At 67.7% G+C, this 27436-nt stretch overlaps 11 protein-coding genes across 11 annotated transcripts; 3 read left to right on the top strand and 8 right to left on the bottom strand.

Moving 5' to 3' along the window:
• The first annotated feature begins 643 nt into the window (after positions 1–643).
• RHOBADRAFT_64472 (uncharacterized protein) lies at positions 644–1302 on the top strand. Its single transcript, XM_018418491.1, has 2 exons — positions 644–965; positions 1053–1302. The coding sequence occupies exons 1-2, from the start codon at positions 723–725 to the stop codon at positions 1227–1229; spliced, it is 420 nt and encodes a 139-aa protein (XP_018273383.1). The 5' UTR covers positions 644–722; the 3' UTR covers positions 1230–1302.
• On the bottom strand, positions 1102–3168 carry RHOBADRAFT_33514 (uncharacterized protein; the record flags this gene model as incomplete). Its single annotated transcript, XM_018413118.1, has 9 exons — positions 1102–1290; positions 1360–1409; positions 1476–1556; positions 1634–1838; positions 1921–2032; positions 2081–2300; positions 2367–2535; positions 2599–2797; positions 2866–3168. 8 exons carry the CDS (start codon positions 3166–3168, stop codon positions 1385–1387), a joined length of 1314 nt encoding a protein of 437 aa, XP_018273382.1. The 3' UTR covers positions 1102–1290; positions 1360–1384.
• Positions 3169–3355: 187 nt separating this feature from the next.
• Positions 3356–4543, bottom strand: RHOBADRAFT_23870 (uncharacterized protein). The gene is made up of 5 exons (XM_018412615.1): positions 4418–4543; positions 4225–4352; positions 3986–4131; positions 3831–3911; positions 3356–3755 (listed from the first exon to the last, which is right to left on the bottom strand). The coding sequence occupies exons 1-5, from the start codon at positions 4480–4482 to the stop codon at positions 3450–3452; spliced, it is 726 nt and encodes a 241-aa protein (XP_018273381.1). The 5' UTR covers positions 4483–4543; the 3' UTR covers positions 3356–3449.
• A 58-nt stretch (positions 4544–4601) lies between these two features.
• On the bottom strand, positions 4602–10660 carry RHOBADRAFT_65971 (uncharacterized protein). Its single transcript, XM_018418836.1, has 11 exons — positions 10436–10660; positions 10104–10311; positions 8857–10013; positions 8200–8781; positions 7935–8115; positions 6002–7851; positions 5862–5913; positions 5606–5793; positions 5390–5510; positions 5130–5318; positions 4602–5070 (listed from the first exon to the last, which is right to left on the bottom strand). Exons 1-11 carry the CDS (start codon positions 10472–10474, stop codon positions 4646–4648), a joined length of 4992 nt encoding a protein of 1663 aa, XP_018273380.1. The 5' UTR covers positions 10475–10660; the 3' UTR covers positions 4602–4645.
• A 196-nt stretch (positions 10661–10856) lies between these two features.
• Positions 10857–12771, bottom strand: RHOBADRAFT_51206 (uncharacterized protein; the record flags this gene model as incomplete). Its single annotated transcript, XM_018415714.1, has 3 exons — positions 10857–11038; positions 11132–12636; positions 12728–12771. 3 exons carry the CDS (start codon positions 12769–12771, stop codon positions 10935–10937), a joined length of 1653 nt encoding a protein of 550 aa, XP_018273379.1. The 3' UTR covers positions 10857–10934.
• A 448-nt stretch (positions 12772–13219) lies between these two features.
• Positions 13220–14407, top strand: RHOBADRAFT_23864 (uncharacterized protein). The gene is made up of 5 exons (XM_018412614.1): positions 13220–13588; positions 13663–13772; positions 13842–13954; positions 14023–14079; positions 14142–14407. Exons 1-5 carry the CDS (start codon positions 13537–13539, stop codon positions 14332–14334), a joined length of 525 nt encoding a protein of 174 aa, XP_018273378.1. The 5' UTR covers positions 13220–13536; the 3' UTR covers positions 14335–14407.
• A 48-nt stretch (positions 14408–14455) lies between these two features.
• Positions 14456–15667, bottom strand: RHOBADRAFT_65970 (uncharacterized protein). The gene is made up of 6 exons (XM_018418835.1): positions 15598–15667; positions 15441–15528; positions 15156–15358; positions 14859–15064; positions 14683–14783; positions 14456–14600 (listed from the first exon to the last, which is right to left on the bottom strand). Exons 1-6 carry the CDS (start codon positions 15633–15635, stop codon positions 14529–14531), a joined length of 708 nt encoding a protein of 235 aa, XP_018273377.1. The 5' UTR covers positions 15636–15667; the 3' UTR covers positions 14456–14528.
• Positions 15668–16115: 448 nt separating this feature from the next.
• On the bottom strand, positions 16116–17295 carry RHOBADRAFT_41321 (uncharacterized protein; the record flags this gene model as incomplete). Its single annotated transcript, XM_018413857.1, has 6 exons — positions 16116–16214; positions 16277–16324; positions 16383–16415; positions 16480–16800; positions 16867–16899; positions 16963–17295. The coding sequence occupies 6 exons, from the start codon at positions 17293–17295 to the stop codon at positions 16116–16118; spliced, it is 867 nt and encodes a 288-aa protein (XP_018273376.1).
• Positions 17296–17851: 556 nt separating this feature from the next.
• RHOBADRAFT_51203 (uncharacterized protein) lies at positions 17852–24490 on the top strand. Its single transcript, XM_018415713.1, has 16 exons — positions 17852–18017; positions 18222–18252; positions 18319–18418; positions 18490–18661; positions 18768–20130; positions 20272–20386; positions 20476–20638; positions 20707–20924; positions 20990–21087; positions 21152–21512; positions 21593–22228; positions 22307–22570; positions 22671–23121; positions 23207–23791; positions 23908–24140; positions 24255–24490. The coding sequence occupies exons 1-16, from the start codon at positions 17927–17929 to the stop codon at positions 24381–24383; spliced, it is 5010 nt and encodes a 1669-aa protein (XP_018273375.1). The 5' UTR covers positions 17852–17926; the 3' UTR covers positions 24384–24490.
• A 34-nt stretch (positions 24491–24524) lies between these two features.
• RHOBADRAFT_33504 (uncharacterized protein) lies at positions 24525–25987 on the bottom strand (the record flags this gene model as incomplete). Its single annotated transcript, XM_018413117.1, has 6 exons — positions 24525–24858; positions 24929–25175; positions 25246–25462; positions 25557–25645; positions 25739–25776; positions 25843–25987. The coding sequence occupies 6 exons, from the start codon at positions 25985–25987 to the stop codon at positions 24575–24577; spliced, it is 1020 nt and encodes a 339-aa protein (XP_018273374.1). The 3' UTR covers positions 24525–24574.
• Positions 25988–26424: 437 nt separating this feature from the next.
• Positions 26425–27326, bottom strand: RHOBADRAFT_41318 (uncharacterized protein; the record flags this gene model as incomplete). Its single annotated transcript, XM_018413856.1, has 3 exons — positions 26425–26919; positions 26987–27145; positions 27210–27326. 3 exons carry the CDS (start codon positions 27324–27326, stop codon positions 26425–26427), a joined length of 771 nt encoding a protein of 256 aa, XP_018273373.1.
• Positions 27327–27436: the final 110 nt, after the last annotated feature.

Raw genomic sequence — 27436 nt, 5'->3', positions numbered from 1 at the left:
CGCTCCTCGCCGCCCTCGACGCCGTCAAGGACAACGGCGTCGAGCAGGCGCCGCTCTGGCGATTGTGGCTCTCGGCGGCCGACGAGCGAGGGCGGCGCAGAGCGACACTCGCCGTTCACCACGTCCTCTCGGACGGCTCGTCGACCCGCAACATCTTAGCCGAGCTGCTCTCGCGCGCTCGGGCTCCTCGGGCGCCTGCATCGTTCGATCCGTCGCCGACCCTTCCGCCGACCCTCGAGCAGTCGGTCGACGTGCGGCCCTCGGCGCTCGCCCTCGCCAAGGTCCTCTTCGACGAGTTCGTCGCGAGCCGCATTCCCTCCTTTCTGCGCCCCTCCCCGCCGCCACCCATCTTTCCCAGCCCTCCCCTCCTTCCGCCATACCAGCAGGGCACGTCCCTCAAACAACTCGTCCTCCCCTCAGCCGCCGTCGCCCGCCTCAAAGCGGCCGCAAAAGCGCACGGCGTCGCGACGCTCCACCCCGTCCTGTACACCGCCTTCCTCGCCGCCCTCTCTACCGTCGCCCCACCGCACACGACCCTCGTCGGCCAGTCGCCCGTCTCGCTGCGCGACGACGCGCTCCACCCGCCCATCTCGGGCAACTACGTCTGCTCGATCGAGACGGCGCACGGCGCGCCCGCGCCCCAGACGCCCTTCTGGAGCGCGTGCGCGGCGTACGGCGCGCGCATGGTGGACCCGGCCGAGCGAGCGCGCGCGCGAGGCGGCATGGGCATGCTCGCCTACGTCCCGGACGGGCCCGAGCGCGGCGCAGGCGAGTCGGCGCCAGCGCGCACGAGATTCGACGCGTGGATGGAGGGCGTGCTGAAGGCCGACAAGCCGTGGAGCGCCACGTTCGAGGTGAGCAACCTCGGCGTGCTGCCGGCGACCGGGTGGGAGGGCGACGGCGGGCTCGACGAGGTGCTGTGGGCGCAGGCGGGCATGGCGCTCGGTCCGGCTTTCGCAGTCAACGTGCGTCCTCTCTCTCTCGTTCTCTCGAACGCGCACTCTCGGGCGAGAAGAGCGAGTCGCTCACGCTCGAGGCCGTCTCTCCCACAGCCCATCGCCGTCCGAGGCGGCTCGCTCGGCATCACGTTGACGTGGCGATCGGGCACGGTCGACGAGACGACCGTGGCAGACATCTGGGAGGCGTACGGGCGGGCGCTGCGAGGGCTCGCCGACGGCGAGGGCGTCGAGGAGGCGACTTTCGAGGGCGTCGCACGAGGAAATCTCTAAGCGGACGAGCGGGACGTTCGAGAGCGGTTATGTGCGTGTAGATAACATGGTGACGGTAATACTGTGTGGCTCGAGGTGTCAGGGACCGTCGAGAGTGAGTGAGAGAAACAGAGAGAAAGAGGGGACGCACCAACAGCTTGAACAGACTCGACGCCTCAAAGCGTCTTCATCACGCAGTACCTGCTCGACGCAGCTCGTCAGGACGACTCGTCTTGAGAGAAGGAGGGGGAGAGGAAAGGGACGCACACGTCAGTGCCCCATCCGTACATCGACACGAGGTCGAGCGACCCGCCAAAGTAGCCGGCGTAGATCCTCGACAGCGGCAGCCTGCAGGACACGTTGCGCGCTCGTCAGTACGGGCACACGAGCTCGAGGAGCACGCGAGGAGAGAGACGAGGACGCACCCGAAGCCCAACCCGGCGAGCGTCCCGACGTTGGTCGTGAGCGCGCTCTCGCCTCCTTGCGGGCCGCCGCCGACCCCACCGTAGTAGCCCGCGTTGGCGGTCCCGCCGTACGCCGCCGCCGGCGAGTCGGGGTCAAAGTCGGGGTCGGGCAGGGCGGGCACCGACGTAAACGCGTACGAAAAGACGCTGTAGACATTCTCGGGAGCTGCGGGTCGTCGAGCGTCAGGTCTGCTGCTGCGGCTCGCTCCCGCTCGGCTCGACGCAGAGAGAGAGGAAGCGGGACGCACGGATGCCGCCGCCGCGGTCGCGTATCCGGATCGTCATGGCGCCGGGCACGGTCGAGACGGTGACGAGGACCTCGGGAAAGTCGCTGCTGAGCATGTGGGCGTGCGGCAGGTCCTCGAACCGGAACTCGTCTGGGTCGTCCTTCTCCTCGGGCTTGGGCACGTTGTGCTCGATCGTCGCGCGGAAGCTGTTCTTGAGGAGCTCGGTGAGGATGTACTCGAGGTGCGAGCCGATCGAGCCGACCGTCATGTCGGGAGAGCCGCCCTCGATGCGGTACTTGGGCGCGACGCCGTACGTCGACTCGCACAGGAGCGAGACGTACTCGGCGCAGTTGGTGATGAGGTCGTACGGCTTGAGCGCGAGGTCGAGGATGCCGACGCGGCTCGCGCTCATGGACGACGACGGCGGGCGCGCCGACGGCTCGACGCGCAGGTCCTTGGGCTCGGACGACGGAGGGGACGGGAGCGCGTCGGCGGGGCGAAGGAAGGGGAGGGAGGCGGCCGACAGCGACAGGTGTTGCTCGGCCATGAGCCGGAGCGAGATGCGGTTGCGGATGGCGCGATCGAGAAAGTCGGTGATGGTCGCGTCGGGCAGGTACTTGCGCGACTCCTTGAAGCCTGCGGGTCGAGCAAGTCAGTTCAGGCAGGCGTGGGAGACCGTACGAGAGGGAGGGGACGCACCCTTTGCGAGGAGGGGGATGTTGTCGCGGTGCTCCTCGACCATCTGGGCCATGACCTTGCACAGGCGCTCGTTGTCGGCGAGCGTCTTGATCTCGGGGATGCTGCTCAGGTTGAAGAAGGCGCTCGAGTAGAGCTGGTGCACCTTGGCGAGTGACGGGTTGGTGGCCGGGAGGTACGGCAGCGACAGGTGTTGCGAGACCTGCGGCCGCGATCGCCAGTCAGGAGGGACGCCTAGGCAAGCTGAGAAGAGTGAATCGAGGTGCTCACGCGGCGTGCGAGTCCTGCGAGGAGCTCCCTCCTCGTGCGCTCGGCGCTGTGGAGCAAGGTCGGCTCGTCGAGAGGGGGCGGCCCGTACATGGTGAGCTCGGGGTAGGTGAGGGTGCGGGTCGGGGCCTGGGCATAGTAGCTCAGGAGGGCTTGCGGCGAGACGTCGGTCGGCGGCGGCGGTGCAGGCTGGCTCGAGGCGAGAGAGGTGACCCGGCGATGAGGAGCAAGGGCGAGGGCGGGAGCGGCGGCGACAGCTCGGCGTGGAGCGTGCGCTCTCGCTAGCGCTGCAGCTCGGCGCAGCATGGCGAGGAGCCGGGCGGTGGTCGAGTGTGGAGAGGGAGAGAGCAAGTCAACCGTGATGAGCGCACGACCAGCGCAATCGCAGCCGTCCACGGTACTGAAGCACGCTCGTCTACTCTCAAACAATCACTGAGAAGGGGGAGCAGAGCCTCTCGTGCAACGGAAAGACGAAGCCAGAGACTTGAGGCGCGAGAGCGCGAAGAAGGTGCGATGCAGGAGAGTGCAAGGGAATGGCTACGAGCGGGTATCTGGCTCCTCCGAGGGGTATCGTGACGAGCCCGAGGTCACCTTGGCGGGGCAAGGGCGAGCGCGGCCGGCTGCACCTCGTTCTGCGAGCCGTAGTAGACCCGCGAGCCGACCTCGCCGACGACCCAGTCCAGCCCGAGCATGATGCGCGGGTCCGCCGCCTTGCGGGGCGCTGCTGGAGGACGTGTGACGGAGGAAGAGGTGGACGTGGGCGCTGTTGGGGGCGAGGTGGCCGTGGTGGGCGAGAAGGAAGGAGAGGTCGGGCGGGTGACCATGGCGAACCGCGCCGAGCACGGCTGTATGGACCACCGGTGGGACGAGGTCAAGGCGTCGAGGTCGAGTGCCTGTGAAGAGAACCTGTCAACGACTCGTATGGCGTGCGGTGTACCGCTTGGGCGAGGGAGAAGAGGTGGACGCACAGTCGAGATCTCGTCCGTCGTCATGGCGCTCGCGATGTCCTGCTTGTTGGCGAACACGAGCAGACTCGCACCCATCAGACGCTGCGCGCGCGCTTGAGGTTCAGCAACGTGAACGAGTGAGGGAACCAGGACAGGGAGAGAGGAAGAGGGCGCACCTCCTCGAGTAGAAGCTCGTGGAGCTCGCGCCTGCAGTCGCCCATGCGGGCCCGGTCGGACGAGTCGACGACCCAGATGACGGCGTCGGTCTGCTCAAAGTAGTTGCGCCAGTACGGCCGCAGCGAGGTCTGGCCGCCGATGTCCCCTGCGCGAGAGGAGGAGGGGTCAGCGAGAGTCGCTCTGGCAGCACGCCGAGGCGGTACACGGGGCGTGGAAGGTACAGAGACGGTGGACGCACAGACGTTGAGGCTGTAGCCCTGGTGCAAGATGGTGCGGATGTTGAAGCCCAAGGTCGGGCTCACCTCGTCGACGTCCTCGCCCAGGATCGCCTTGCAGATGGTCGTCTTGCCCGCGTTGTCCAGACCGCTGTTGGCGAGACTCGGTCAGCTCTGGTCGCAGTGGGAGAGTGGTGGGGGCTGGGAGAGACGAACAGGAGGAGGACCCGGACTTGTCGCTCCTTGAGCCGCGCCTTGCGGATGATGGTGAGCAGGCCCATGCCGTGCGAGAGAGCTGCTGAACGGCCTGCGCGAGCCGCTGGCGCGCTTGGACGGATGTGTGGTAAAGAGGCGGGCCGAAACCTCGTCGGCGCCGCTCTCATTTGTTTGCCTCGGCGAGAAGCGAGAAAAGAGCAGAGTTACAAACGAGAGTCTACAGGGGGCTCAGGCCGTCCACGCGATAGCCCGCGACGAACTGCCCATCAAGAACGAGCCGGCCTGCTGCTCCTCCTGCTCGTCCTCGCTCGCCTTTGTCGACAGCGCCTCGAGGCGGCGCTCGAGCGCGACGACCCGGTCGGCTGCGAGCCGTGCCGCCGTGAGCTTGTACGGCATGAACACGTCTGAGAATCCGTGCCGCCAGGACGTCTCCTCCATGACGTCCGAGCGGATCGAGTCGAACGCGGCGTAAGCGAGGGCCAACCACCCCTCCCGGCTGCCGATGTCGGCGAAGTAGCGCAGAAGCTCCTCGGCGACGTCGACGCTGCCCGAGGTGGCGGCGGTGGCGATGGCGTCCTTGTACAGCTTGTCCTCCTTCGAGAGCTGGATCGACCGGTCCCACTTCGAGTTCTTGGCGTACAGGTGCGCGGCAACTGCGGGGACAAGAGGGTCAGTCGAGGGCCACTTGTAGAGAGAACGAGGTGGGACGCACGTCGGCGGAACTCGAGGAGCTCGTGACGCTCGAGGCGATAGGCGAGCGCGGCCGAGTCGAACGCGTCGTTGGCGTCGACGCTGTCGCGCAGGCTGTGGTGGTCCTCCTCCTCGATCAAGAGCTCGTTGTACGCCTCGTTGACGGCGGGCAGGTTGCGGTCCTGGACGGCAAGCAGGTAGTTCTTGATCTCTGCGGAGTGGGAGGGCGAGGGGTCAGTGCGCGAACGAGATGACGAGGGCGAGGACGAGGGGGGGACGTACGAGGCAGCTCGTCGGCCTTCTGGAACAGGCGCACGACGCGAGTGTGGTCGATGCGTGGTGCGAGGGCGGTGAGGAGGTCGTTGAGGAGGAGCGGCTGCTGCTCGAGGTAGAAGTTGAGGGCCTGCAGAGGGTAATCGTCGTTAGCTATGGCCCTCGAGGCGGTCGAGACGTCGCACACGAGAGAGGCTCAGAGAGAGAGAGAGAGAGAGGACGGACCTTGTAGTAGATCTCGATGTTGGCGACCTTGACGATGACCTCCTTGAACTGGTTGTGCTCCCACGCCGCCGCCGACCGCTCCATCATGGCGAGCGCCGCGTTGTCGTGCTCGTCGTACTTGACGTACAGGAACACGAGCTCGGACCAGAGGTGCGCCTGCTCGGCAGCGCGCAGGACCTTGGGGATGTCTGCGAGGGACGAGGGTCAGTGACGGGCGCGCACGGTCCTCCTCGGTCGACTTGCGCGAGGGACGTACTGATGCGCGACCAGAAGAGCTTGAGGTGCTCCATGAGGCGCTCGGGCTTGTACTGCAGGCGGGGAAAGGGAGGAAAATGAGAAGGTCAGGGTCCGCTCTCGGGAGGGCGCTCCACACGAGGAAGAGGGAGGCGGGCGCACCTGGGCGTAGAGGACCGAGAGCTCGGTGAACATGCCCATGTGGGCGCGCTCGAGACCGAGACCGGCCTCGAGGAGCGCCATGAGCTCGTCCGTGTAGCCCTGGTACTCGTACAGGCGCACGAGGGCCGACAGCTCCTCGGCGTGGACGACGAGGTTGAGGCCGCAGATCTGGGCGAGGCGGAATTCCTTCTTGTCGATGCACGCCGCGTTGACCTGGCGCCACACCTGCGTGTTGCCCGCCTTGCGCGCCGCGTCGACCGCCGCCTGGTTCTCGCCGAGGTAGATGAGCGTCGTTGCGAGGCGGGCCCAGTTCGAGATGCTCGAGAACAGGAGCTTGGCCGCGTCGTACAGCTCGGCGTCGAACGCCTTCTCGCCGGCCGAGAGGAGGTCGGCGACGTTGGTCATCGACAGGAAGTCCTCCATGTCGCGCAGGCGGTCCGTCTTGGCGTACGCGACGGCGAGCTCGGTGTCGATGGCGGGCTCGCGCAGCGTCTTGCGCGCCATCTGGAGGTAGCGCACGAGGTCGTCGTGCTTGCCGGCGCGCGACGCCGTCTCGATCACCTCGAGGTAGTTGCTCGGGTCCTCGGCGCGCACGTACGAGTCGATGGCGTCCTTGACGCGCAGGCCGTCGAGCTGGGCCTTGCCGAGGCGCGACCACACGGCCGGCTGGTCGACCTTGTCGGCGTACTGCTGGGCGCGGTCGATCGAGACGACGTACTCGACGAGCGTGTTCATCGCCTCGAGGTGCATATTGTTCTTGCGGAAGAGGGTGAACGCCTCCTCGTGCAGGCCGTGCTCGATCATGATGCCCGCGATCTCCTGCACGTCGAAGCCCTCGACGCGGTCGATGTAGCCCATGACGCGGCCCTTGTCGGCGCGGATGGCCGTGAGCATGAGGAGCTTCTTGAGGTTGGCGTTGTCCGAGAACGCCGACTGCTCGAGGACAATCTTCTCGAGGAGCTCGATGAGCTCCGAGGGCAGGTCGGCCGACAGGAACGCCTTGACCGTGACCGAGACGTCCTCCGGGTCGGTCGACTCGGGAACGGCCGTCGCGACGACCTGGTCGACGAGCGGGCGCTTGTGGACGTTGTCGGCGCCGAGGACCTGCTGCCACAGCTCGAGGCGACGACGCTTGACGAGGTACCGCGCGAGGTGCTTGTACATGGCGTTCTCGGTCGTGATGGCGATGAGCTCGTCGTCGCACAGGCCCTTGGCGTAGGCGATGTAGGCGAGGTACGGGTCGCGCTTCTCGCAGTACCTGCCGACGACGAGCGGGTCGTAGGCGTTGTTGTCCTTGAGGAACGCCTCGGGGTCGACGTTCGAGTCGATCTTGATCTTGGCGAGCGCGTTGTACAGGGCCGGGTCCTGCTGGCCGGCCTGCACCTTGGCCTCGATCCAGGGCAGGATGAGCTTGAGGCGGTTGCGCTTCTCGACCTCGTCGACGAGCTCGTCGACCGGGACCGGGCCCGTCACGCTCGCGAGGAGCGCCTTGATCGTCGCCTCGTCGCAATCGACGTCGAGCAGGCCGCCGACGACCTGCGGGGTGCGCGCCGAGTTGACCCGCTGGACGTACACCTCGATGAAGTTGGTGAGGCCGTTCTGGTACAGGTACAGGACGAGGTCGTGCACAAAGTCGAACCGGTCGCAGACGATGATGAGGGGGAGCTGGTCCTGGAGCTTGGCCTCCTTGAGGAAGTTCTTGACCTTCTCCGGGTTGTAGTAGTTGCTCTCGCGCACGATGCGCTCGACCTCGCGGATCTGGCCCGTGCGCGTCGCCGCCTGGATGTACTTAAAGTGGACCTCCGAGTCCTCGCTCAGGTTGACGATCGAGCCGAGGTAGTAGTACAGGCCTGCGCGAGGGAACCCGACGAGTCAGTTCATGCGCAGCTGCAGGAGCCACGAGAGAGAGAGAGAGAGAGAGAGGTGGACGCACCCTCGGCCGTCTTGAACTTCTCGAACATCTCGATGAGGCGGACCGGGCCGACCAGGTCCGAGTACTTGGTCGCCGCCTGGACGACGACCTGCAGGTTCTGGCGGATGTTGACCTTGAGCATCTCGTTGAAGCACTCGAGCGTCTGCTCGACCGTGAGCTTGCCGAAGAAGTCGACGAGGAACTGCGCGAGTGGGGCACAGGAGCGAGGGTCAGGACGACGAGCGCGACGACCTCGAACGGGACAGAGAGAGAGAGGGGGACGCACCTCGGGCTGGAGCTGGTTCGAGTGGACCACGACGCGCTTGATGTCGGCAATGTCGTCGTAGTGCTCGAGCGCACGCTGCGCGAGGCCGGCCTTCTCGCACAGGCTCGCGATGCGCGGGCGGTCGTAGTGCGAGAACATGTTGTTGCCGAGGATGGCGTCGGCGACCTGGGGCGCGTTCATGAGGTTCATCTCGAGGAGGCGGGTCTGGAGGTGCGCCTGCTCGGGACGGTTCTCCTTGAGCGCGTCGAGGAGGAAGCTCGTCGCCTGCTGGATCATGTTCTGCGACATGAAGACGTCGACGACGCGCTCGATGTCGACGAGCGGGCCCATCTCGTCGTTGACGAGCTGCGACGCGAACTCGGCGCCGTGCTCCGGGTTGAGCCGCGTCACGTGCTGCAGGAGCGCCGCGTAGTCGGGCGTGTAGCCGACGCGCTTGGCGTAGACGATGATCTTGGCGAACTGGCCCGTCTCGGCGAAGCAGGCGACGACCTTGTTGGGCACGTTGGCGCGCAAGTAGACCGACAGGGCGAGCGTCATGTCGTGCGCCCGGACGATGTCGCCGAGCTCCTCGCTGCACTCGATCTGCGGGCACGATGGGGTCAGTGTGAGGCTCTCTTGATGACGAGAGAGAGAGGGAAGGGAGAGCGAGAGACGCACCTTGTCCTCCTTGAGCCACTTCTCGAGGAGGTTCTTGCGGCCCTGGACCAGGACCGGACGGGCGAGCTCGAGCGACTCGAACTTGTTGAGCTTGCCGCGCTCGAGGAGGATGCCAAAGTACTGGAGGATCGGGCTGAGCTGGCCGGGCTGCGCCGCGACGTTCTTGAACAGCTCGATCGTCTGGCTCGTGCGGAGGATGCCGCGAGGCGACGACGCCGCGACCTTGGCGGCGGCGCCATAGTCGCCCGACTGGAACAGCTGCTGGAACTGGTTCGAGTACAGGTCGTCGGCGCCGGGCAGGTTGCCGCGCGACGCGAGGCGGATCGCGAGCTCGACGTTGTTGAGCGTCGACAGGACGTACGGGATCATGACGTCCTCGTCGACCGTGACCGACAGGACCTGGCCCTTGCGGTTGATGCCGATGACGCCCGACGTCGAGCGGTGCTCGCACGTCGTGAACATGGTCTCGCCCGAGATGCGGTTCATGTAGATGCACGCGCCCGACTCGAGGTCGTACAGGTGGATGAAGCCGTACTTGGTGACGAGGTAGGCGATGCCGAAGCGCTTCGACACCTGCATGGCGACGGGGAAGTCGTTGGTCGCCTCGGGCGGGAAGAAGACGTCGACGGCCTTCTTGGCGTACACCGGGAGGTTGGCCTGGTGGTCGATCTCGACGACGTGGAGCTTGGCGCCCGTGGCGGTGCGCACGGCGAACGCGAACAGCTTGGTGTCGTCGCTCGCGCCCTCGAGGCGCAGCTCGGCAAAGCTCGCGGCGTGACCCTCGATCGGCTGCGACACGCCGCGCTCCTTCGAGTAGAGCTGCATGGCGCCCTTGACCTTGAACCCGGCCGGGTTGGTCGTGTTGGACGAGATGCCGACGAGGACGAGCCACTTCTCGTCGGGCGTGACGCGGTAGTTGATGATTTGGTTGCCGGCGAGCGACGCGTGGCGGTCAAACACCTTGACGGGCGCGTCCTGCGTCGGCGAGTCCGGCGCCGACGAGGGGGCGTAGCACGTCCAGTGGTACACGGCCGTCTCGGTGACGATGCCGATCGTGGTCGGCGAGATCCACTTCCAGAACGTCACGTCCTCATGCATGAGGTGCGCCGACACCTTCTGCTTGAGCTCGATGTTGAAGATCTGGAGCTGGCGCTGGGCTGCAGGTGGAACGGGAGAGGGGTAGGCGTGAGCTGTCGGCCCTCGAGCGGGCGAGGAAGAGCCAGGGAGGGAGGGAGAGGGAGACGGACCTCGCAGGGCGATGACCTTGTCGTCGACGTGCATGATGGCGCTCTCGGCGCTGATAGGCCGGCGCACGACGTTGTTCGGGTCGGCCATGTCGATAATGACGACCTGCTTGGCGCCGTTGACCTCCTCGCGCACGCAGACGAACCGGTCCGACTCGAGCGTGAGGGTCGCAAAGCCGATCGATCCAGGCTGGATGCCGAGCGCTGTGAGCTGCACACAAGGGGGACCAAGGGCATCAGTACGACCGCACGAGGACGAGAAGGCGAGGGAAGCGGATGGTGGTGCGGCGCGTGGTCGCGGGGGAGGGGGACGAGCCGAGGGAGAGCGGGCGCACCTGGAGGAGCTCCTGGAAAGCGATAGGGCGGTCCACCATGGTTGCTGAACGGGCTTGGGGCGGTCGACAGGGATAGGCGGAGCTTGTGCGGGTAGCGAGATGAGGGGGGTCGGGAGAGGAGGGGGAGAGGGTGACGAGACGAGGCGAGACGGCGATGGGACGGGCTCAGCCGGGAGCGCGTTGTCGTGAGGTCGATGAGGCTGTTCCCCAGGCAGCAAGTGTCGCAGGAGCGAGGGGATTGGAGGGTGAGAGGGGGGACGCGCTCCTCCCCCTCCTCCTCCTCGTCTCGACTGTAACGGCGGCGGCCGCGGACGCCAAGTCGCGCTCAGCAAACACTCTCAGGCTGCAAGTACAGCGTGACAGGCTCGTCTCTCATAGATTGATGCACACGATCGCGCTTTCGGACAATTCTCGGGACGACTACCGGGCTCGAACGTCCTCGTTGCACAGGGTCCGTCGGTACGAGAGGCACTCGACGCTCCGGTGACCCTCCCCTCGCTCAACGCTCGTCGAGGGAGCCCTCGCGCTGCTCGTACCTGCGACGCCTGGCCGAGGTCGGGTGAAAGACGGCCACGTCGAGCGGCAGGGCCTTGCTCCTCGGCTCTACGAATAATCTGCGTTCCGCGAGAGAGAGAGTCAGGCTCGACTCGCGGCTTCGAGTGAGGGAGAGAGAGGAGAGAGGAGAGGAGGACGCACCCATACTCTCGTCGCCCGCCGCCGCCGCCCCTCCTCCCCCGTCCGTCCCCTCGAGCAGCCTCGCCGCATAACGCAGCGCGAGCGCGTCCCAGAAGCTCCGGTCGCAGATGACCTCGCGCTCGTCGTCGCCCATGTCGCGCACCCCCGCGCCCGACTCGCCGTCGTGGCCGAGCCACAGGTCGACCTGCCGGTCGAGGACGTACGTCGTCAGGCACGCGCTGATAAAGGTGCCGCCGAGCGCGACGCCGACCGAACGTGCGAGCGGCAGGAGCGCCTCGGCGTCCGACGGCGTAAAGTCGGGGCACCACTGCGGGAGGAGCCAGCCGTCGAGCGGGAACGGCGGGACGGCGCGCGCTGCGGCGCCCGGGTCGTCGCTCGCGTCGGGGCTGCGGCTCGCGATGACGGCGGCGGTCATGGCCTCGAGCCACGAGGCGACGGCCGGGACCGACTCGGGCGAGAGCGGCTCGCCGACCATGCCCGTGACGTGCGACAGGACGACCTCGCGCAGGAGCGGTGGGCGGTGGGCGACGAGGTGCTGCACGAGGGCCGCCGACGGGTCCGATCCGGCACCAAAGACGACGCGCGACAGGTTGCTGAACGAGGGTAGGGCGGCGGCGAGCGCGTCGGGCGAGCCGATAGGCAGCGCGAACGAGAGCTCGTGCACGTTGGCGAACCGCGCCCAGTCGGTCTCTTGCGCCGGGAGGTCGACCGGTGGGGGCACGAGGTACCGCCGCAGGACGAGGCCGCGCAGGGCCGACGGGTCGAGCGCGGCGAGCGCGGGCGCGATGTGGCGCGACGCGAACGTGTCGGCGAGCTCGACGTCGCGCACGCCGTGGAAGGCGCGCAGGATGTTGACGACTCGCTGGTCGCACAGCGCGCCGACGACGACGAGCTTGTCGACCTGGGCGATCGGCGCCATGTCGAGTGCGGCGGGCGCGAGGTCGCTCGCCGGGAACAGGTCAAACGCGACGGCCGAGGTCGAGCCCGGGTCGAAGGGGAGGACGGTGATCTCGACCTTGCGCAACCGAGGGTATCGGGCGAGGAGGGCGAGGCGGTAGGTGACAAAGTCGAGCGAGTTGAGCTGGGTGAGGAGGATGCTGAGGCGCATGGTGTGGAGCGGGTGGGCGGCGGCGGCGGCGACGGCATTGTCCGACAGGAGGAACGAGGTCGTCATCCAGTCGACGGCGTCGACCTCCTTGACGGCGGGGAGGAGGGCGAGGGCCTCGCCGAGCGTGTCGTTGAAGGCCGTCTCGAGGGCGAGGATGGTCTCGGTCGTGTCGCGCAGGTTGAGGGTGAGGCTGCGGACGTAGCCGCCGAGTGCGGGTGTGCCCTTGACCGTGTCGACGAAGCTCTTGAGCTGCTTGACCGACTGGATGTCGACGCGTGCGAGTTTGGCGGTGCGCGAGTAGGGGAGGAGGCGGCGAGAGAGGGGTGCGGGAGGGTTGGGCGCGAGGTAGCTGAAGATGTCGGCGAGGACCTCGGCGGGCAAGTAGCTGAGGCGGTCTCTGCGTGAGGAGGTTCCGGAGGGTCAGCCTGGCTGTTGGTGAGGAATGCGAGAGGCGAGGAGGGAGGGGAGGAGGAGAGGGAGAGGCGCACCTGGACGAGGCCGCGTGTGCGTCAGGGAGAGGCTGCGAGTCCATGGCGGTGCTGTAGTCGGGTGCACGGCGGCTCTAGCTAGAGACGAGCGAGAGGACGATGGCGAGTCGGAGGCCACCACCTCCTCCTCCTCCTCACCAACAGCTCGACGCACCTCGAGAGCGCCCGAGCTACTGCGCAGCCTCGACAAGCTCAACCATGCAACTCGATCAGCCGCCTCGCCAGCCGCCAGCGTCCTTCGTCGGCCTCTCGCCCGCCCCCTCCTCCCCCTCATCAGTTCGGCGAGGTCGTCCACCTCGCCTTCTCTCGGATCGACAGCGTTCCTCCGCCGGTACTGCCTGCAGTCGACCTTGCAATGCAGCCTCTCTGCCTTGCACCCCTCGCCCCATCAGCACGACGCAAGCTTGCCTCGCGAGCCGGTGACGTCCAGCTCGTTCGCGTCTCTCGCTCCCTCTCCCTCGTTCCACCTGCGCCGCACCATGCCCGACCCTCCCCCGTCCACCGCCGACCCGGCCTCGTCGACCAAAGACTCGTGGCTCGACAAGGGCTGGCCCCTCACCCGCTTCCTCGGGTACCGCCCACCGCCTCCACCGCGACACCAGCAGCCGACGACGGTCGCCCACCACACGGCCGAGAAGGTCCTCCCTGCGCCACTGCGCGAGCGACACCGCGACAAGCGCGCGAGTGGCGACAGCCAGGACGGCCTGCGCGACCGCGACCGCGTCGAGGAGGGCGGCGGCGGCAAAGGCGGCGAGGCGGGTGAGCAGGGCCCGAGTTTGGGCAAGAGAGCGAGAGAGAAGCTGTGGGACATGCTCTTGACGATGCTCGGCTGCTTTGGCGGCATCGCCTTCGTCTCGCTCTGTGCGTCCTCCCTTCCACTCGTTCTCCTCCCTCTTTGCCCGTGTACGGCACAGACTGACGATCAAGACCTACAGCCTCACGGTCACCCGCATTTGCCGGCCGCAACGCGCCGCTCATCGTCGGTTCGTTCGGCGCCGAGGCCGTCCTTCTCTACGCCGCGCACACCTCTCCCCTCACCCAGCCCGTGCGTCCCCCTCTCTCTCGCCCTCTTTGCCCACGTCGAGCCTCTCCTGACCAAGCCGACGACTCGCAGCGGTGCGTCATTGCGGGCAACACGATCTCGGCCATCCTCGGCGTGTGCGTCGCCAAGCTGTTCCTCTACAAGCCCGGGTTCACGGTCGGCGACATCTTTGGCGTCAACTGGGCGTCCGTCCTCTCTCTCTCTCGTATAGTCTGGTCGAGACACCGAGACTGACATTCGCCTGCCCCTGCAGTGCCGCCGCATGCTCGCTCGCCCTCTCGCTCTCGGTCATGCAGCTCCTCGAGATCACGTACGCCCCTCTCCCTTTCTCTCTCTCTCTCGCCCGATCCTGACCTCCTCTCACACGTCCAGGCACCCACCTGGCGGCGCGACGGCCCTCCTCGCCGTCACGATCCCGCAAGTCGCCAAGCTCGGGTGGTGGTACGTCCCGCTCGTGCTCCTGTCGAGCCTCATTATGCTCGCGTGGGCCCTCGTCATCAACAACCTCGGCGGGAGGCGGTACCCCACCGAGTGGTTTTGGAAATCGAGGTGGATCGTCTTGTAGCGCGATCGGGCGCGAGGAGGAGGACGAGGAGCAGGTGCAACCAGAGCGGCTCTATCGCGCAAGGCAAGCTCTCGAGTCTCGATGCATCACGAGGTCCTCTCTCTCGCCTCTCGCGTCTCGAGAGAGGTTCGGAAAGACTGCTGCACTGCGGACAACTTCTGCTACAACTTCGACCCGCTCGGCCTCGCCGCGAGTCACTTCTGCGCCTTGTGGGCCTCGAGGCGCGCCTTCATCTTCTCGACGATGTACTCGTCGTCGAAAGTCTCCTGCACGCGCGAGGGGTGCGTCAGGTCGGCTGCTGCCGAAGAGCGAGAGGACGAGGAAGAGAACGAGGGAGAGGGGACGGACCTTCCACGATGGGCGCGACGTGAGCGCCTCGTGGTACTTGCGGAACGGCTCGTACTTGCTGTCCGACGCGAGCTTGGAGAACGTCTCGTCCGGGATGAGGCCTGCGAGCGAGGGGAAGAAGTGTGGGGGCTGCTCGCCGAGGACGACGACGACGGTCGAGAGGACGGGCGACGCACCGGCCTTGCCGAGGGTGTAGATGCGGCCGATGAAAGGCGCGACGGCGAGGTCGCCGATGCTGAGCTTGTCGCCGAGGAGGAACGTGCCCTGGTGACGGTTGAGGAGCGACTGGATCTCGGTGACGCCTTCGAGGAGGGTCGCGCCGGCTTCGGGCTTGCCGTGCATCGTGATCTGGTACATCGCCGAGGTGACGACGTCCGTGTAGCTGCGAGGGAGGCATCCACGAGGTCAGCGCGCGTGCCGAGAGGGATGCCGCAGAACGGCCGTTTAAAGGAGAGAGAGAGACGAGGACGCACCGCTGAGCGAAGTAGCGCGCCTCGGCACGCTGCACCGGGTCGGCTGGGCTCAGGCCAGCCTCGGGGAACAGGTCGGCGACGAGCTCGAGGAGAACGCCGCTCTCGGGGATGTTGACCTGGTCGGCGGCGCCCTCCTTGCCGACCGAGATGACGGGCACCTTGGACGCCGGGTTGACCTTGGACGCGTACCACTCGGGCTTGTTCTGCGAGCGGTGCGGGTGCACAAAAGGTGGGTGAGCTCTCGCTCGACGGTGGCTCACTTGGGGGATGCGAGCCGGGGCGCACCTGGAGGTCGATCTCGACGTGCTCGACCTGCTTGTTGGCGTAGGCGCCCACCTCGTGCAAGGCGAGAGTGGCACGCTGGGCCCAGGGGCTGCAGTGGGTGAGGCTCAGGTCAGCAGAGGTTCGAGGTGGGGCCGGTGGGCGAGGAGCGAGGACGCACCAGATGCGCGCGCTGTAGATGGTGAGGGGCTGGACCATGGCTGTGCTGGATTTGAGCGCAAGCAAGCTAGTGCGACGAGTGTGTAGGAGGAGGAGAGGGAGCTGGCGCCGATGCGCTCATCGCTCCGATGGATGAGGTGAGCTTCCGCAGCACCCGCTGGAGCAGCCAAGGTCGCGAGGACATTCGTATCTGAAGCTGCAGACTCTCTGCACTCGCTCGGGGTCCAGCGCAAGCCACAGCGACTCCATTGCAGCCCGCTCGCCTTGTTTTCCCGGGCGGCTTATTCGAATCCTCCCTGTTCAGCGGTTTGGACGAGAAGCGAGGAGCGTCTACTTCAGACAGGCTATGAGCAGGACCGGTAAGAGCGCCCACAAGTCGAGGGCACGGGCGAGCGCGAGAGCACGACTTGAGAAGGTCAACCGAAAGCGCCGCACGAGCCTCGCCGCTCTCTGTCGCGTCGAAATGACTCGTTCGGGGGGCGCGAGAGATGCAGTGTCTACAGGGGAGAAGCTCTATGGTCAAGCCCACCGTCCCGCCAAGTCTGCCGGCGAGACGCCGTACATCTTCGCCCGGTGGTCCGAGATGTACTGTGGCGGTGGCTCGACGGCGTACGTCGCCTGTATCGGCAAGGGAATTAGGTCGGGGACGAGGAGGAGAGAAAGGAGAACGCGGGACGCACCGGTGCGTGGCTGTCCCGAAGAGCGAGAAAGTGGCACCGGCCCTCGTTCTGCGGGCTCGCGCACGTCAGTGTCGAACACCTCGAGGGCTCGAGAGGTGAGGCTCACGGCCGTGTTGATGATGGCGTTGAGTTGCGCCTCCTGCGGGAGAGAGAGAGGGTGAGAAGGGGGACGAGGCGGCGCAGTCGAGAGAACGTGGACGCACGAGCGCTTCGAGGTGGATGGCGCCGTTGAGCGCGTGCGCCAGGGCTCCGAGCTGCCGCAGTATGACCTCTTGATACGTCGCCGTCGGCGCGAGGCCCGGGTCGACGATGGCGAGCTCCTCCCACTGAGGGCAAGGGAGGGCCCGTGCGAGGTGCGCGAGGCCGATCTGGACGCCGCTGTGAGTCGTCTCGCTGTGCATCGGGCTCGAGCTCGCTGCGCGGACGGCCTCGAGGGCCGAGTTCAGGTAGCAGAAGGCGAGGGATCGTGGCGGGGCGGACATGTCGGGCGACGAGAAGGGCTTTGGCTGCTGCCAGCCGCGGACCTGGATGCGCGGGCGCTCGTCAGCTTTCGCCTGGGCAACAATAAAGGAAGAGAGGGTAGGACGTACGATGAGGCTCGAGATGGCCTGCGCCGCCTGTGCCTGCGGGAAGTAGGCCGTCAGGTCGATCTCGTCAGGCCTTACGAGGAGGAAGGGGGGACGAACCACTTGCACCGACGAACCGACTTTGCCTGAGCGAAGACGGGCGTAAAGCTGAGAGATTGTGCCGTAGACGGCGCCCTGGAACGTCCTCGGCGGGTCGCTCTCGGCGTCAAGAGCGGCCAGCTTGCGCCACACGCCGTCCGCCTCGAGGTTGCGCTGCACACGCGCGACGAGCGCGTCGATGGCCTTTTCGAGGTACTTCTGCTGACGCCGCTCGTCCATGCCCGAGACGGCGTCGCGCAGAGAGTGCAGCTCGCCCAGGACGACGGTGAGGTCGAGCCCGCCAATGCGGTCGGCGTGCGGATTGCTCACAGGCGCGACGAGGTGCGCGCTCATGGCGATCGAGCAGGGTCGTCGAGGGGGAGCAGAGGAGGGAGACGAGAGGACCCGAGGAGGACGACGCCTGACGAAGCTCGCCCGAGCCAAGTGCACGGACCGCCGGGCGTGCGGACGTGAGCTGTTGCGGAGGCGTCGACGCCGGTCCACCGGCGAGCAAGCCCAGTACTTGTCAGAGATCAAAGCGGACAGCGACCGGTACGACAGAGACTGAGGGGAGCGAAGGACGGGGAAGAGGCAGCCGTCCCTCGAGACGAGACGGAGCGAGGGCGCATGCCCGCGCAGAGCCTTGACAGCTGTCGCTGCGCGCGCCGCCGAGAAGCACATCCAGCCAGGCGTCGCAAGCCAGCTGGCGCGGGCGGGAGAGAGCGAGCGGGAGGCGAGTCGAGGGGGACCGCCTCTGAGGACCGAGAGTGCGGGCGTCCCGCTGCAGGACCTCGAGAGCAGCAAGCAGAGCAAGCGTGCCGCGGCCCACGCCGGGCAAGAGGCTGCTGGTGGTGAGCAAGGGCGAGGCGGCGGAGCGACCTCATCCTGGTCGGCCCTCTGCTCCACCTCGCCCGCTCGCACCTTGCTGCTTGAGCGCACGCTCTCTCTTTCGCTAGACAGAGCGCACCCGACCTCGACCCGCGGCATGGCGAGCCGCACCGCGACACCGCAGCCGTGGCCTCAAGGAGGCGCCAACCCGCAAGGGCTGCAGCTCCCGCACGCCAACCAGGCCAAGGGTGCGTCCCCTCGTTCCTCTTTCCCACCAGTCGGACTGCACGGAGCAGGTCCGTCCTGCAGCACGAGGCCCACGAGGCGAGGCGGTCGTACGACCTCGCCCCCCCCTCCACACCGATGAGGCCGAGAGCGTGAGGGGCACAGCAGGCCGTGGCGGCCATGCAGGAGCACTCACTGACAAGCTCCCCTCTTCCCCCTCCTTGCAGGCAAAGGACCCGCTCGCGGCACCTCGGCCGGGTGCGTCCCTCTGCTCCCTCGTCTTCTCACGGCAGCGACTGACACCTGTGCCCCCCTCGTCGACAGCCCCGACGGCGGCGCAAATGGCGCGCCCGAGCAGCCGTCTCGAGCCACCGACGTCGACTCGCTCATGGACGCCGTCGGCGCAAGCGGTGTCGACCTCGGCGTGCGTCACCGCTCCTCCTCCTCTCGCCGCCCTCCCAGACCTCGTCGCTCACTCCAAGCTCTCCCGATCAGGCCGAGGAAGAGTCGCTGCGCGCGACCAACGATCGGCTCCAGGCGCAGGCCATGAACGCCGCCGGGTCGAGCGGCGGTCCGCCCAACCCGCACGCCTACACCGGCATCGACCGCTCGCGCAAGCAGGACTTTATCGACCCGAGCCTACTCGCCGAGTGCGTCAAGAAAGTCGGTGCGTCCCACCCTCCTCTTCCTCCCCAGTCGTGCACTCTCTGCCAGCGTCGACGACAAACGGAGCCTGACCTGCCTCGCCCACTCTCTCCCTTCCGCCGCGACAGCCGCCGCCTTCCAGCTCAAGACGCTCGAGCCCGACACGATCCCCCTCATCGCGCTCGCGACACGCGCCCGCCTCATGTCGCTCGTCAACTCGTCCATCGCCGCGCGCGACCACCGCCAGCAGGCGTCGCACTTCCGCGTCCCGCCGTTCGTCGCGCCGAATCCGCGCAAGCGGCGGCGACGGAACCCGATGGACGGCGAGGTGGACGAGATCATGGACGGCGACGGCGACGACGACGACGTCGAGATGGACCACGGCGGCGCGGGCGAGTCGAGCGTCAAGGTCCCGGCGTGGGACACGCTCGTGTACGACGAGCCCGAACGGCTCCTTGCCGTGCTCAAGCGCGTCGAGACGGCCGAGGAGATCAAGACCAAGCGCGACCGGCGCGAGCGGGATCAGCGCGAGCTCGAGGAGCAGCAGCTCGCCGAGGCGCTCGCGGCGAGCGAGGCGGCGCGCATCGAGCTCGAGGAGCAGGAGAAGGCCGAGGCGCGCAAGGAGGCGCTTGACGACGAGGGCGGCGGCGGCGGAGCGTCGAAGAAGAAGAAGCCGGCCGGCGGCGAGGCCAAGGGCAAGGGCAAGGGCAAGGAGCTCGCCGGTGGCGCCGCACCGGCGACGCCCGGCGGCAAGGGCTCGGGCGCCGGGGGCGCCGACACGCCATCGCTCGGCAAGGACGGCAAGCCCAAGAAGAAGAAGAAGGCCAAGGCGGGCGACGACGGCCCGAGCGGCACGAGCACGCCCGCACCCGGCGGCGGCGCAGGCGCATCCGCACTCAAGAGCAGCCTCGGCCCGGGCAAGTTCGGCACCGAGGACATCAAGAAGCGGCTCGCCGACCAAACGGCCATGCGCTCGCTCGGCGGCCGCACCTTTTCGTGGCTCAACAACGGGCCCGTCGGCTCGCCGACGCCGGGCGGCGCAGGGCCGAGCACGCCCGGCGGCCTCCTGCCCAAGGCCAAGTTTGGCGGCGGCGCGCAGGGTTCGCCGATGCCGCAGCCCAACTTTGCGCCGAACGGCGCGGGCGTCGGCGGCGCTGCGTCGACCTCGAAGCTCAACCCGGCCAACTCGTCGGACCAAGGCGGCGCTCGAGGGCAGCAGCCGCAGGACGCTGCGGCGACCGACCTCATGGTGTCGAAGCTCAACGTGCCGCAGATGACGGACGCGCAGCGCACGCGCACGGCGCGCGACGAGTGGGCGGCCGGGCAGCGGGTCGTCGAGGCGCAGGACTTGCTGTTCGCGCTCGACCGCGAGCGGGGCATGGGCACGGGTCGGGGCAGCGGGAGAGGAGCAGCGGTGCGAGGGCGGGCGGGCATCATGAGGGGAGCGTACCGCGGCGGCGCAGGAGGCGGAGGAGGACCGCCTTACGGGAGGTGAGCGAGGAGAGAGCGCGCAGCTGTTGTAGACAAACCGGAACGCCTGGTGCTTCGAGCGCGCATGTCTTGATGCTTGTCCCAGCCGTGCGAGAGTCCCTGCTCTGCCCAGCGAGAGAGGCCGTCGAGAACACTCGCGAGCGAGTTGGGCCGTTTGGCCGGCACCCGCTCGTGGTTCGACATCTCGCACCTCTCGACAGGTGACGCTCAGCTAGCTCGCCAAGCTTCGCAGCAGCTCCAGTTCGACCTCTTCATGGTGCGCCCTTGTCCCCAGCGTTCGCGCCCGAGCCAAGCCCTGATCAGCTCTCCTCCCCTCCCCTCCCCGTCTCTCGCCTCTCCCTGCAGTCCAACTACGGCGGCTATCACGGCGGCGGCGGTGGCGGTGGATACGGAGGTGGCTACAACGGCGGGTACGGTGGAGGAGGCGGCGGCGGCGGCGGCTACGGCAACCGTGGGTACGGCGGCGGAGGAGGGGGCGGAGGAGGGTACGGCAGGAAGCGCGGTCGCGGTGCGCTCTGCCCTCCCACCACGAATCTCACCCACGACGGGAACTGACTGTCTTTCCCGCGCACGCAGAGGAGGACGAGGGCTCGCCCAACTACCGCCGTCGCCAGGACGAGCGCGGCAACTTCCAGTCGTCGCCGGGAGGACGGCGCGGCGAGTACCCGGGTGGGCCTGGAGGCGGCTACGGCGGCGGTGGGCGTGGCTACTACGAGCGGCAGCAGGCGCCGCCGAGCCTCGAGGCGCAGCGGACCCGCTTCAAGGAGACGCTGTGGAAGCTCGGCACCAGCCCGGTGCGTCCTCCTGTTCCTCACACTCTCTGTGCGAGGATCTCATTGACCCGACTCGACGCGCGTAGAGCTACGACCCGATCGTCGACCTCCCCTCGCTGGCCGAGGACATCCAGAGCTGGTACTTCCGCGACAAGGAGATCGTCTTCCTCGCTTTCCGTGCTGCGTGAGCTGCCTCTCCTACCCTCGAATCCTCGAGCGACCTGACTAACCTCGAGGACGACCTACAGCATCTCGGAGCTGCCCCACAAGCTCCCGCACTACGCCGCCCTCATCGCCCAGCTCTCGCTGAAGCCCGTCGCGCCCGCCGTTCCCGGTCCGCCTCGTTCAGCACCCGAGGGCGCAAGGCCCGCACCGCCTACGGCAAACCTTCCGGCCGCCCCGGGCCTGCCCGTTCGCCCCGTCGGCGTCGACGGCGAGGCAGCCCCCGCTTCGAGCGAGGCTGCGGCGGCTCGCGATGCCGCAGACGGCGAGGCGCAGGAGGACGACGCGCAGGACAAGGTCAACGTCGGCAAGGAGGTCGTCCAGGACTTGACCAAGGCGTTCCAGCAGTTCCTCGACGAGCGCAAGTGGAAGAGCGTCCGGTACTGCGTGCGTCCCCTCCCTCTCCCGCTCTCCTCCCCCCCCCTCCTCTCTGTCGTCGCAGGACTGACGATCGTGTCCTCACGCAGGTCATCCTGTTCGCCCACCTCACCCGTCTCCCGGCCTCGAGCCCCGTCATCTCGACCTCGTCGCTCGTCAACCTCCTCACCTCGTTCGTCGCCGTCCTCGACGAGCCCGGCCTGCGCGCTAGCCGCGGCGACGAGTGCGCGCGCATCATCGTCGAGGCCCTCCTGCGCCTCGACGCCTCGACGCTCGCCGACCCGTCGATCGACACGCTGCGCGACGGCGTCCAGGCGTACCTGTCGTCGAGGCGGATCGAGCGCGAGCTGTTCGCCGAGCGCGAGCACCAGGCGCAGTGGAACGACTCGCTCGAGCAGCTCGTCACGGCGCTCTCGTCGGCGTCGTCGTCGTCCGACTCGGAGGGCATCTTCCCGGTCTCGGCCGTCCTCCCCAACCCGTTCTCGGCGCTCGAGCTCGCCCCGGCCGATACGGACGACGCGGCGCCGGCCATCGTCGACAACCCCGACGCGCTCACGTTGCCGCTCGTGCTCGTCCCGCCCGAGAGCGACGAGGGCGACCTGACGCTCAGCGCTGGCTCGGGCACGCACGCCATCCCGCCGCCGCCGATCAGCGCCGGCCTGCGCGGTGACGAGGGCGTCGGCTACGACGGCACGAGGTTGACGCTGCGCCTCTTCGACGACGAGGTGCGCTTCGTGTTTCCCTTTCTCTCGTGCGTCTCGCACGAGCGGGCCCTGACCTCGTCTCCCCACCGGCTCCTGCAGTCGGTTCCTTCGCTCTACGACCCGGCCGGCATCGTCGTTCGGTCGCTCATCGCCGACCTCATCTCGCTGTACGAGACGAACCGCAAGGACGCGGCGACGCTCCTCCTCGAGCTGCCGCACTGGTTCCTCAAGGGCACGTTCAAGCCTGTCGGCTCGGCCAAGCAGCAGCCGGCGCAGCGCGGCGACGACGAGGACGAGAAGATGGCGCAGGAGGACAAGGTCGAGACGGGCCCGCAGTGGTCGCTCGAGAACCTGTTCGTCGAGGTGCGCCTCCCGCTTCCTCTCCTTCTCGCGCCCTGTCCTCATCCTCTCCCTCGTGCCCTCGTGCCGAATCGAGTCCCTGACACGTCTCTCTGTCGCGCAGTCGATCGTGTCGTCCATCCTCGCCCTCCCGTCGCCGCCGCACACGAGCATGTACTACTACTCGCTCCTGTGCGAGCTGTGCCGCGTGTCGCCCACGACGGTCGCGCCCTCGCTCGGCAAGTCGGTCCGCAAGCTGTACGCCGGCCTCAACGCGTCGACCGCCTCGGCCGACACGCCGTCGCTCGACGCCGAGGGCGTGCGCCGGTTCGCCGACTGGTTCGCCGTCCACTTGTCCAACTACGGCTTCATGTGGGGATGGGCCGATTGGGCGAGCGACATGGTCGACGTGTCGGACAAGCACCCGCAGCGCGTGTTCGTCAAGCGCACGATGGACCTCGAGATCCGCCTCAGCTACTTCGACCGCATCAAGAACACGGTCCCCGGGTCGATGCTCGACGCCGGCGTCTTCCCCGACGAGGCGCCCGGCCCCGACTACGCGTACGAGGACGAGCGTGAGTCGTCCTTGCCGCTTCTCTATCCGGCCCGTCTCGACTTGAGCCGTTTTACTGACTCGAGCTCTGCCTCTCGCCCTCGCAGAGCACACGCACTACGCCGCCGCATCCGCCTTCCTGCGCCTCATCCGCGCCAAGGCGCCCATCTCGGAGGCCGAGGACGAGCTCGCGTCGTTCCAGAAGGCGCTCGAGTCGGAGCGCGGCTTGTCGACCGCCGAGGCCGACAAGGTCAAGCGCGACCTCGCCGTCCAGACGGTCCTCAACGTCGGCTCGCGGTCCTTCTCGCACTTCCTCAACGCCCTCGAGCGGTACCTCACCCTGCTGCGCGGCCTCACGTCGTCGGCCTCGGCGCGCCAGGACCTCCTCACGACGGTCGCCGCGTTCTGGCGCCGCCACCCGCAGTTCCACCTCATCGTGCTCGACAAGCTCCTCCAGTACCGCCTCGTCGACACGCGCGACGTGACGGCGTGGGTCTTTGCGCCGGCCGACGAGCAGCCGGGCGCGAGGACCAAGACGTGGAGCGACATCGACCTGTGGCAGATGCTCCAGGTGACGCTGCGCACGGTCCAGTTCCGCGTCGACTCGGCGAGGGCGAGGCTCGAGGGCTTCAGGCGCGAGGACGAGGCGCGAGGAGCCGAGGGCGGCGGCGAGGAGCTTGACGCCGAGGGCGGTGCGTCCTCACCTTTCTCTCTCTCTCTCTCTCTCTCTCTCTCTCAAGATCCGCCACTGACATGCCTCTCGCTTCCTCTCTTCCCTCTTCCTCAACGCCTCTTCCTCGACGAGCAGACGTCGCCGTTCGCGACGCGCAGGACAACCCCGAAATCGCGTCGGCGGCGTCGTACCTGGCCGAGTCCGAGGCCGAGCAGGCCCAGACGCTCCTCGAGATCCTCGGGCACTTTGCCAAGCTGCTCCCCTTCAAGAACGCCGACGAGGCCAAGGACGAGAAGGACGGCGAGGCCGGCGAGGACGAGTGGGAGAGGTGGTGGACCCTCGGATGGGTGCGCGAGTTCTGCCGCTCGGTGCGTCCCTCTCTCTCTCTCTCTCTCTCCCTCCCTCTCCTTGCTGCGCTCGCCACGTCGGCGCTTCCACCGGAGCGACAGCCGAGAACTGACGAGTCGGACGCACACCCGCAGTGGCTCACGCACAAGCACCTCATCGCGCCGACGCTCTCGAACGGCATCGACCAGCTCGACCTCGGCTCGACGTCGCCCGCCGTCCAGGCCATCGTCGACGCCGCCAAGGCGTGGCACGACTTTGCGTGAGCTCTGAGAGTTTGGGCGGCAGAGCGTGCGACGAGGCGAGGCGAGGGGTGCGTGCGGGACGCGGCGGTTCTGAAAAGCGTGCGAGGCGTGCAACTTTTGTCTTTCTCTCTCGTTCTAGCTCTCGCCGAGCGTCCTCGAGAGCGAGTCGATGAGTGATATGCAGAGAGAGAGAGATAATTCTCGTTCTACCTCTAGCCACCGCCGCTCCTGTCCTTGGCCGCGCTCGCACCCGCCCTCCTCCCCTCGCCGACGCCCAAAAAGGCCTCGTACACGGCCCAGCCGATGCCAGCGCTGCCAGCCTTGCGGCACACCCTGAGCGCGCCGCCCTCCCAGAAGCCGCGGATGCCGCTCGTGCGAAAGATGCGCGCCGCCGAGCCGGCGAGCGTCGTGTACGTGTCGGGCGACAGCTGGCGGCGCGTCTTGAGGACGTCGAACGGCGTCGTGAGGAGGGTCGACGCGAGAGAGGCGGCGGCACCTGTGTGGAAGGGAGGGCGCGAGATGAGCTCGAGGGAAAGGACGAGAGAAAAGGGGAGGAGGGGACGCACCTGCGACGCCACCGCCGATCGCGCCCTTTCCGCCATCGCCCGCCACGCCAATGATGCGCCTCCCGCGCTCGTAGAAGACGATGAAGAGCCCTGCGCCGGGCGCGTCGCGCAGCGCGGTCGGGACGGCGCCGCGCCACAGCGAGCGGATCCCGCCCGAGGCGTACAGGGTGCGCAGCGCGGTAAAAGTCGAGGGCTTGACGAGCGTGCGAGGGCCCGAGGTGGATGATGCGGGGAGCGACAGGGTCGACTGCGAGGGCGAGGGGCGAGAGCTGAGCTGGGAACAAGAGGAAGAGAGAGGGCGAGAAGGGGGGACGCACCTCCGAGATGGTTTTGAGGAGGGTGAAGGGCGTGAGGACAAAGCCGACCGCAGTGCGTGCCGTGCTACCGACGAGGAGGTCGCCGACGGGCGTCAACTTGGCCTTGGTGCCGGGCGCAGGTAACGGCGCGCCTTTTGGTCGAAAGAGGGTCGTGTTGCCCATGAAGGTGCGCAACCGCGACAGCGACAGGAAGTAGAGCGAGACGCCGGGAACGTTGCTGTGTGCGTCGAGGGGTAGGGGAAAGTTAGATTCGGGGGCGCGCTGAGGGCACAGATCTCGACAGGAACGAGGGAGGGGAAACGAGGGCGCACCGGTACAAGGTCGGCACGGTCCCTCGCCACAGGCCTCGCACGCCGTCGTTGCGCACGACGTCCTTTGCGGTGGTCCAGATGCGGGCGCGCTCGACTTTGGCGGGCGGAACGGCGACGGGCTTGGTGGGTGCGGCCCCGCCCGACGAGGACGAGTCGATGGCGGAGCGCGAGGTCGAGGCGACGGGCGGAGCTGGATCTTGCTGGACGCGGGTCTTGATTACTGTGGAGGGGCATGGGAGGGTCAGTTCGGGTCCTCGTGGGCCACAGGGAGCGAGAGGGGACGTACGATCGAGAGGTTGCAGCATGAAGACGCTCGCGGCGCCCGACACGGCACCGCTCGCGAGGTGCCACGCTGCGGGGAGCTGGGTCTTGGCCGGTGCAGCCTCGGACGAGACTGGCGGGTCCAGGGCGGTGGACGCAGAGGTGGCCATGAGCCGATGACGGGGGACGAGGCGAGGGCGAGAGATGAAGTCGGATGGCGCAACGGCAACGGCTCGAGTAGGAGTGCAACTGCTGCAGTGTGCTCTGGCGAGGTTGCTCTAGCGGGTAGAGGTGCACGCGCGTCGGCTGAGCGCGTGTGGCAAGCTGTTGGACGCTGACCCTCGGCCGTCTCCTCCCCCGCACCTCGCTCGGCTCGCGCTCGCCCTCTGCCTCTCGCTGCTAGCTCTGGGCGACTCTCTGCTGCAGCTGGCTGCGCTGCACCTGACCCTGAACACCCTGCTGTCACCCTCGCTCCCTCGCGGTCGAGCCGTCTCTCCTCTCCTCGGCTCTCGCACTCTGCTCGCTCTCGGGCACCGTCGCACGACGCTAGAACAGCTACACAGCACTGCGTTGCACGTCGAGAAACACTTCGCCTCGCTGCCGCTCCTCAGTCGACGTCGCCGGGCGACTTGCGCTCCAACGCCGGGTCGAGCCTCAAGCGCTGCTCATCCGACATGTCGCTCCGCCGCAGCGCCTCCACCAGGCGCTTGTCCGACAGCCGGACGAGAGCGAGCGCCTCGGCGGGCTGAAGCTTGGGCGTCGGCGACACGACCTGGTACATGATGGTCGCCGCCACGAGGTGCTGCCGCAGGACCGCGTTGAGGACGGTAAACGGGCTGCGGCCGGCGTAGATCGCGTCGACGACGTGCGTTGCCGTCTGCTCGACGTCGTTGCTGCCGTGGGCGAGGGAGCTGGACCGCACGGTCCAGGCGTCGGCCTTGTCCGCGAAGATGCGCCATGGCGAAGGCGACACGGCCACGCGCGGCGGGTCCACCTTGTCCGCCTTGCCCAGACGGCGGTGCGCCGTGAGGAGCGCGTCGAGGCGCAGGAACTCTCCGAGCGGCTCGGCGTGGGCGTCGCTGCGCAATCTGTCGGCGAAAGCCTGTGCGACGTCGAGCGCATGAGTGCGGGGCCGGGGCTGAGAGTGCCCGGGACAGATGTGGACGCACAGGCCAGCTGATGTCCATCTGCGTGAGAAAGTTCGAGCCATCTGGGCAGACTGGCTCGTCTTTGACCCGCTCGAGCTGCGTGATCTCCTTGGGCGACATGGGCGGCATGAAGAACGTGTCGAGGTCGCGGCCGCACAGGACCTTGTGCGTCGGCCACAGCTGCACGGTGGAAGGTCAGCTACCTCGGCGAGTTGACGGGAGACTCGAGGGAGAGGGGACGCACGAGAGACTGGCACTCGGGAGAGCAGAACTTGAGCGCCTTGCAGGCGCCACAGCGTAGCGAGCCCGGCTTGTCGCACACGGCGCACAGGCCGGCGAACGATGCAGACGACGTGCTCATGCTCGAGCGAGAGAGCAAGGGAGCTGCGAGAGTGAGGCGAAGGCGGGAGAGAGAGGTCGGGCGCGCGCCGGCGAGCAAAGGCCGAACCGTCCGCGGCGAGTCCGGTTTGG

The sequence above is a fragment of the Rhodotorula graminis genome (assembly GCF_001329695.1).
Source record: "Rhodotorula graminis WP1 unplaced genomic scaffold RHOBAscaffold_2, whole genome shotgun sequence".
NCBI classification, from domain to species: domain Eukaryota; kingdom Fungi; phylum Basidiomycota; class Microbotryomycetes; order Sporidiobolales; family Sporidiobolaceae; genus Rhodotorula; species Rhodotorula graminis.
The sequence above is the reverse complement of the archived record's forward strand: the minus strand, read 5'-3'. Positions and strand labels throughout refer to the sequence as shown.

What these genes read in the sequence shown, in the direction of transcription:
- RHOBADRAFT_64472 (XM_018418491.1), top strand. Translation starts at nt 723, where the DNA reads ATGGGCATGCTCGCCTACGTCCCGGACGGGCCCGAGCGCGGCGCAGGC. An exon ending in GTCCGGCTTTCGCAGTCAAC is followed by an intron (nt 966 to 1,052) that starts GTGCGTCCTCTC and finishes TCTCTCCCACAG; the next exon opens with CCCATCGCCGTCCGAGGCGG.
- RHOBADRAFT_23870 (XM_018412615.1), bottom strand. Translation starts at nt 4,482, where the DNA reads ATGGGCCTGCTCACCATCATCCGCAAGGCGCGGCTCAAGGAGCGACAA. An exon ending in GGGCTACAGCCTCAACGTCT is followed by an intron (nt 4,132 to 4,224) that starts GTGCGTCCACCG and finishes CCTCTCGCGCAG; the next exon opens with GGGACATCGGCGGCCAGACC. An exon ending in CGACGGACGAGATCTCGACT is followed by an intron (nt 3,756 to 3,830) that starts GTGCGTCCACCT and finishes TTCTCTTCACAG; the next exon opens with GCACTCGACCTCGACGCCTT.
- RHOBADRAFT_65971 (XM_018418836.1), bottom strand. Translation starts at nt 10,474, where the DNA reads ATGGTGGACCGCCCTATCGCTTTCCAGGAGCTCCTCCAG. An exon ending in CAAGGTCATCGCCCTGCGAG is followed by an intron (nt 10,014 to 10,103) that starts GTCCGTCTCCCT and finishes TTCCACCTGCAG; the next exon opens with CCCAGCGCCAGCTCCAGATC. An exon ending in GAAGGCCGACGAGCTGCCTC is followed by an intron (nt 5,319 to 5,389) that starts GTACGTCCCCCC and finishes CCCACTCCGCAG; the next exon opens with AGATCAAGAACTACCTGCTT.
- RHOBADRAFT_23864 (XM_018412614.1), top strand. Translation starts at nt 13,537, where the DNA reads ATGCTCTTGACGATGCTCGGCTGCTTTGGCGGCATCGCCTTCGTCTCG. An exon ending in ATCTTTGGCGTCAACTGGGC is followed by an intron (nt 13,955 to 14,022) that starts GTCCGTCCTCTC and finishes CTGCCCCTGCAG; the next exon opens with TGCCGCCGCATGCTCGCTCG. An exon ending in ATGCAGCTCCTCGAGATCAC is followed by an intron (nt 14,080 to 14,141) that starts GTACGCCCCTCT and finishes TCACACGTCCAG; the next exon opens with GCACCCACCTGGCGGCGCGA.
- RHOBADRAFT_65970 (XM_018418835.1), bottom strand. Translation starts at nt 15,635, where the DNA reads ATGGTCCAGCCCCTCACCATCTACAGCGCGCGCATCTG. An exon ending in ATCTACAGCGCGCGCATCTG is followed by an intron (nt 15,529 to 15,597) that starts GTGCGTCCTCGC and finishes CACCCACTGCAG; the next exon opens with CCCCTGGGCCCAGCGTGCCA. An exon ending in CTACACCCTCGGCAAGGCCG is followed by an intron (nt 14,784 to 14,858) that starts GTGCGTCGCCCG and finishes CCTCGCTCGCAG; the next exon opens with GCCTCATCCCGGACGAGACG.
- RHOBADRAFT_51203 (XM_018415713.1), top strand. Translation starts at nt 17,927, where the DNA reads ATGGCGAGCCGCACCGCGACACCGCAGCCGTGGCCTCAAGGAGGCGCC. An exon ending in TCGAGAACCTGTTCGTCGAG is followed by an intron (nt 22,571 to 22,670) that starts GTGCGCCTCCCG and finishes TCTGTCGCGCAG; the next exon opens with TCGATCGTGTCGTCCATCCT. An exon ending in TGCGCGAGTTCTGCCGCTCG is followed by an intron (nt 24,141 to 24,254) that starts GTGCGTCCCTCT and finishes GCACACCCGCAG; the next exon opens with TGGCTCACGCACAAGCACCT.